The sequence below is a fragment of the Microchirus variegatus genome (genome assembly GCF_963457635.1).
Source record: "Microchirus variegatus genome assembly, chromosome: 2".
Taxonomy (NCBI): Eukaryota; Metazoa; Chordata; class Actinopteri; order Pleuronectiformes; family Soleidae; genus Microchirus; species Microchirus variegatus.
In genome coordinates this window covers 32,767,645-32,774,598 of record NC_139803.1, presented here as the reverse complement: position 1 = coordinate 32,774,598, position 6,954 = coordinate 32,767,645, and the positions used below count along the sequence as shown (strand labels likewise).

The 6,954-nt window shown below is 39.2% G+C and overlaps 1 protein-coding gene across 1 annotated transcript; it reads left to right on the top strand.

Moving 5' to 3' along the window:
• Positions 1 to 560: 560 nt before the first annotated feature.
• orc3 (origin recognition complex, subunit 3) lies at positions 561 to 6,470 on the top strand (the record flags this gene model as incomplete). The annotated part of the gene is made up of 20 exons (XM_083904307.1): positions 561 to 584; positions 688 to 742; positions 846 to 943; positions 1,296 to 1,434; positions 1,553 to 1,657; positions 1,768 to 1,922; positions 2,461 to 2,600; positions 2,764 to 2,923; positions 3,025 to 3,138; positions 3,480 to 3,613; positions 3,754 to 3,817; positions 3,898 to 4,014; positions 4,090 to 4,169; positions 4,350 to 4,483; positions 4,670 to 4,767; positions 4,954 to 5,051; positions 5,145 to 5,286; positions 5,366 to 5,482; positions 5,648 to 5,727; positions 6,365 to 6,470. The coding sequence occupies 20 exons, from the start codon at positions 561 to 563 to the stop codon at positions 6,468 to 6,470; spliced, it is 2,160 nt and encodes a 719-aa protein (XP_083760433.1).
• Positions 6,471 to 6,954: the final 484 nt, after the last annotated feature.

The following is a 6,954-nucleotide window of genomic DNA, read 5'->3' as shown; positions in this document are numbered from 1 at the left end:
GATGTATGCACTGTTCTGCAGATGCTAAAAGAAAGAGAAGAGATTAAATGGGACATAATTACAGAACATTATTGTTTCTTACCAAGGAAAGCACATCAACAATGCAAACAATCCATACAATAAACAAAAATGTGCATTAAATATTAAAAGGCTGAAATAAAAGGCCTGTAGTGTGTAGTAGTATACAGTATAGTTATACATACAAGTAACTTATTGAATGGTGAAGCTGAATATGCAATATTACAATAAATAAATAGTGGAAACTGAAGTGATTCAACGTAAAATTAAATGAACGGTTCCAAAATATTTTTTTTGATTCAGTTTTTAAATTTTGGCGTCGACACGCAGTATATAATTTTATTTTTCATCACTTTAACAACAATTCTGTGAACACACCGGAAATGACATGTTGACGCTGAACACCACCTCTTCCGGAAAACGTCATATTGGCGGGAAGTGGCTGCGTCGCTGTCTTTCATATTATTATATAGAATTTATGAAAATTTAAAAGTTTTCAGTGCGAAAATACAGACAGAAAGCTGACCTGTCGGTTACACGAGATGTCGACTTCGTCCGTGTCAAAGGTAATGTGTTATTTTTACGTGTTCCCCATTCGTAAACATCACTATTTCAAAGTTCAACCCGTTTTATTTGTGTATAATCACAAATCGCTCGTGGTGCTTTCAGGGCTGTTTTGTTTTTAAGCCAACCGCAAAGAAGAAGAAAAGGTCGCTCACTCTGGGTGAGTTTATTTTATGAATGGAGAACTATCTAACACTTAGCTGTCTAGCCACATATTCTTTTTATGTATATATTTATAATTATTCTGCTATATTTGTGCACAGAGGACTACTTCACGGACGGATGTGAAGATGCTGAAAACAGTGACGTGCGATTTAAACTGTGTCAGCACCTGTGGGACAAAATCAAAACAGACACAGAGGTGAATATATTCAAAGAATGTCGTTGTATTATGGAATAATTGAATTATATGTTAATTTCACAGACTTTTTATGGGCTGGGTAAAAATTATAAAGTAAGGATGCACAGAAATGTATTTAAAATGCATATTATTGTCCAACTAAATTCATACAAACATAGCAAAACAAAGTAAACTAACTTCAAAGCAAAATAATGACCTGTATAATTCAGTAATACAGCACATTGGTTAAGTAATTATGATTGTTGAGTTTTCTGAGGGCACTAATTCACAAATATTTAATCTCTATCCAGCTGTCTTCATTGTTAATCAAAATCTAAAGAACCTTACGAGCATTTCCTCATCCTCGTGTCAGATTTTACAGGATGAACTCAACAGGAATGTTTTGGACAGCTTGTTGGATTTAACCAGGAAGTGCTCTACCACGCGTCAACACAGTGACTGGGCATCAAAGATGAGAGCCAGTGAGATTCCCACAGCAGCGCTCGTCCTCGGTAAACAGACACTCAAAATGCTGCCATTTTAGAATTTTTTTTATGGATATGAGGTTTTTCTTTGAGCCTGGTCTGGTTTATTAAGTTTGCTTCTTTTGTCCTACCATGTGCTCTGTAGGTGTGAATGTCCCAGATCATGACATGACCTTCCAGAGTCTGTCTGAGTTGCTCCAGCAGTCCGTCACTCCTTATGTGGCCTCGGTGCAGGCCAAAGAGTGTGGAAGTAAGGCACTACCTTGTCCTAGGAGTTGGATTTTGAAGTTAAGAATTGAAAACAAAAAAAAAAAAAAAAAAGAGTTTTCAAGTGTGTTTTTCTGTTTTATCACATCAAAGCACTGAAGCACTTGATGAAGAGGGTGCTGGAGCGGTTAACTGGTGCAGTTGTTGTCGTGGATGATGAAGAAGAAGAGGAGGAGGCCGAGCAGCTGCACAAGAGCGCACACTGCTCCCTCAGTACACTCTGTGACTGGTACGACGCAAAAACAAAGGTGAGGCTGAGCCGTGTAGCTGGCATTCAGATTCAGATTCTAGAAAACTTTATTGGTCCCGGAAGGGCAATTCATGTGTAGCTTCCCATACACAATCATCATCTGTTCAGATACACAATGCAAACATACAGACACACAGCAGATTAGGCACTGGGTGTAAACCAACAGGGACATGAGAAAAAGAAGTTCAGAATTATAATGATAAATAAGGTTACTAAAATTAGTAAAACTGACCCCAAATATAACCAAATTTAGTAGATATGAGTCTAATTGACCCCAAAGATAACTACATTTAGTAAAAATTAGTAAAATTGACCCCACAGATTACAATTTACAATGCTGCTGAGATAATGTCTGTCCTTGGAAGATAAAACACTGAAGCTGCAAATATAAGAAAATATTAAAAGACTTTCTATTAATGATTAATAAAAACTTTCACTTGTAATATGCAAATGTAAATGAACTACATTCTTTTACATTTGCAATCACCTGAAAACATACAACTAATCATTTGTGTGTGTGTGTGTGTGTGTTTAAGAAATCCAGCACTGGTACTCCTGGTAAAAAGCGTAGTTCTCCCGCCAAAGACGAGCAACAACAACCTCCTGTGGTGATTATTTTCAAGGACTTGGAGGCTTTTAATCCAAGAGTTCTTCAAAACTTCATACTCATCTGCAGGTGAGTCACCAGGATGTCACGACAAACGGTCGTATCTGTTTTTCATTTTGTTTTAGTAAGCAGTGAAACAAGTCTTATTACTTTCTGTACACCGGAGCGAGTGTAATGTCAAGATAGTCCATCACTAATGACACATTTTAGTCAATTCAACTCTGTTCCTCAGTCTGCACATGCAGCGTCTCCCGTTGATGTTCATCTTCGGCATCGCCACGTCGCCCAGCACCGTCCAGCACATGCTGCCACACTCTGTGTCCTCGCTGCTGTGCATACAACTCTTTCAGTCTCTGTCCTGCACGCAGCACCTGGCCACTGTTATAGACACGGTAGTTTTTATTGTGTAACAATCATGAAATCACTACTCTGCTATTAATGTGGGGCTATTCTTACGTGCTTTTTTTTCCATTTTTGTTTGGTCTCTGTCCAGTTGATCCTGACGCACCACTTCCCCTTCAAGCTCAACGGCAAAGTGATGCAGGTACTGATCAGCATCTTCCTCTATCACGACTTCTCAGTGAGGAATTTCATCAAGGGCATTCAGGTATGGAGCGCGGTTATTATAGGTAAACAAAAACTATGATGCACATTTTCAGTCTAATTGTTGTGTTCTGTTATATTTGATTCAGGGATGGTTTTTCATTTTCGGGCTGAAACCATTAGTCTATTATTAATCGATGACTAAATTAATTGTCAGCTATTTTGATAATCAATTATTCGGGTTTGAGTATGAATCTGTCTTTTGTTGGGGTTTTTATGACACACAATACTTATGATGACATTGTTGCACCTGGCAAATAGTCCATATGACAAAAAACGAATAATAATAGAAATAAGAAAACTAAGATTTGTGACTATGTCTCTGCTCTGGCCGTTGTTCTGCAGTTGGCTCTGCTGGAGCATTTCCACTCGCAGCCGCTCAGTGTTCTGTGTTGTAAGAAGAAGGAGGCTCTGCTGAACGTGACGCAGCTCAGTCACTGCAACCTGGAGAGAGTCAGAAAGCTGCCGTCATTCAAGAGGTACAAAACACAATAATTAGCATTAAAACATTTTTATAAATTATACACTTTTACCAACGCAGTTTATTAGTGTGTGTCATAGTTTTCCTCCCCCCCACTATTTCAAATGCAAATCAGTCTTTTAAAACCTTTTTCCACAGGTATGTTGAAACACAGGAACAGCAGGAACAGGTCAACCTGCTGCAGGATGACAGCCATTTAAAGGTGCATACTGTGTTTTTATCTCTTCACCAGAGGCACCGGAAAAATAATGGGCGCCTGACCTGACTTGTTTTGTTTTTTAGGAGGTGTGTCGGAAGCTGTTGAAGGACCTTCACAGATACCACAAGAACTATTACCCCATCCTGAGGTGTCTTCACACTCTGACCTCGCCGTTGCCTCGCTATCCTCTTGGAAAACAGGCAAGAACTTGCTTTATGTGTTGAATCAGGTTTGATTTGCATTGATGTGACACTGAAGTTATATTTGTGCTGCAGATCAGGGAGCTCCATTTAATTTGCCTTGAGAAGAATGTTTGGGAGAATGAGGATTACCAGTCAGCCATGAAGCTTCTGAAGTAAGCCTCAATGATTCATGTATGTGTTATAATCCAGCAGAAACTACAACAACAACAAAAACTCTGGTTTTAATGTGTTGTGGTCTGTGCATGATAATAATAAAACAGGGTTTGATGCCTGGACCAAAACCAGATAATCTCGCTGCCATTAACATCCTCTCTGGGTTTTTGTCCTTGCAGGATGCTGGCGAAAGACGAACTGATCAATCTGCTCCAGAGGTGTGCGGAGAACCTGCAGACGGTCAAATCGAAGAAGATGAAGGCCGCTTTTGTCCAGCTGGAGGAGCTCCTCGCCAAATTTAAACAGTTGGATAGTAAGTAGTAGTACATTAATCGACTTCTCTGTCAATAAAGTTGTTTGATGGCGCCGTCATGTTGACACAGTGGAGGAACCCAGCTGTGCAACAATTCACAACTTTTATTATAGAGTTCTTATGAGGAAACCTAGCGCTTACTCGCCCATCATCCTTGCAAATTTTGTCTTGTTTTGCTCTCCGCAGCAGCAGCAGCTGGGGATACTGTCCCCACAGTTGTGGAGAACCTCACCTCTCCGGTGAAGAACCTTCAAAAGAAAACAGATCTCTTCCAGCTGAAGAAGGTAACTCTTCACTGATGTTTTATAACACTGTGATATATACTGTATATATATGTGTGTATATATGTGTATATATATGTGTGTGTATATATGTATGTATATATGTATATATATATATATACATGTGTGTATATGTGTATATAGATATATATATTTATTATATATTATATATATATATATATATTTCAGACGCTGCTGGAAATGAATGAGTCTCTGAGATCCAAGAGACGGAGTCCGTTTGAGGTCCTGCGAAACGAGGCCCTGGAGTTTATCGACGGATTAGTGAGGTGAAACAAATCGCCCTTTCTGCTCCGATTTTGCGCAATAAACAATAAAAATGTATTTGTTGGACTGTTAACTTCTCGCTCTTTCTTGATCAGGAGCCACTTGTCTCCCCCAGAGTCTCAGACACTGAACGAGGTCTGCTACTACAGCTCGTCTGCCACCGTGAGGCGCCACCTCAACGCTACGCCTCGTACCTCCATTCAAGCGGCTCTCAGCAGTCCCTACTATTATATTCAGGTATGTTGCACCTCATCAGTGCATTAGAAAAGATGTGCGTGAGGTGTTTTTAAGGATATTTTTGCTCTCGCTCTCTCAGAATGACAACCTAAAGACAGAGGACGGCTCCGTCTCTAGCGCCGCTCCGGACATCTGTATCGTGTACAAGCTCCACCTGGAGTGCGGCAGGCTGATCAACCTCTATGACTGGCTGGAGGTGAGTTTACACACACTTGGTAAACAAGATGATTGTGATGTTTGTAACCTTTCAACTTTACCTTTTATTTTATTTTTTCCTCTGGAATTGATCCCGACAAACCAGCGCGTGTCATATTATTGATCTGAAGATTAAATAAGAGGATGTGTGTTTGTTATTTTTCAGGCCTACGCCACCGTGGTTTCTGCCGCTGAGGGCAAAGATCAAGAGTCTGATGATTTCGGGAAAGTGGACGAAGTCAAACAGTATCCTTCCCAACCATACTGGAACCTTGTAACGATGTCGCTCAGGTTATTATAGTTAAAGAAAACTGACAAAATAATGAAAACTAAAATTGAAAAATGGCGTCTTTTCTTTGTATTTTTGTAGTTTTCTTGTTTTACAACATGAAAAGGCAAAAAAATTGCAAAACAGACAAACAAATGAGCAACAGACAAGGTCACCTTCGGTCAGGCAAAACATTTTGAGATTCACAGAAGGTTGTTTAGAGCAGTTCAGATGCCAAAGATTCCCAGTAATATTCACACTTTTTAGCTGCATGTCTCAGGGAAAAGGTCAATCGTTCCATTATGTAAATTTCCTGTACCGTTTCTATCCAATCTATGATTGTTGGAGTCTCCTTCTCAGAAGGGACTCAGCCTAAAATGGCATCTTTTGTTGACCTTTTTGCATCTTGCATAGTCCATATTACAAAAAACTAAAACTAATCACAACTAATAAAAACTAGCAAACTCGCTCTAAAAACTAATTAGAACGAACTCATTTTAAAAACTAAAACCAAAACCATTATAGCTTGAGTCTGAGACGAGGTGAATGTACAAAAAACTGTGCAGTTGTTTCCACGTTTGAGAAGTTTTTCGTTCCTCAGCTTCGTCTCTTTAGCGCTCGTTTCATTCGAGCCGTGTCTGAGCTCGAGTTCCTGGGCTTCATCAAGTCGACCAAGCAGAAAACGGACCACGTGGCTCGACTCACCTGGGGAGGCTGCTGACAGGTGCGCTCAGAGAAAGGATTGGAACTTTGGATCTTTAGTCTTCTAATAAAATATATTGACGAGATGTGAGACAAAAGTTCTATTCCAGCTATGTTTGTTTTTTTTTTAAAAGGGTGAAGAGTGACTTCGTTTACTGAAAACAAAAACGGATCAGAACAATGACTCCAACCTTTTTCTGTACTTGACAAAAAGAAAGAGCTACTCATGTTTTTTTTTTTTAACATTTATTCTGCAAGCTCATTTCAACCCAAACAAACTGGACGAGCTTGTTTTGCCTCCACAACTCACATTTTAATGAATGTTTAATTCACCTCCATGTGCATATTGTATTCCTGTGCTCACACACTATTAAATTAAAATATTAATGCTGTCAAAACAATACATTTACAAATACATTGTGGCATATTGATAAGATGAGAGTTTTACCAATTTAAGTTTTATAAATTAACAGAAACCAATGTGTTTGTCTGCGAGAATGAAG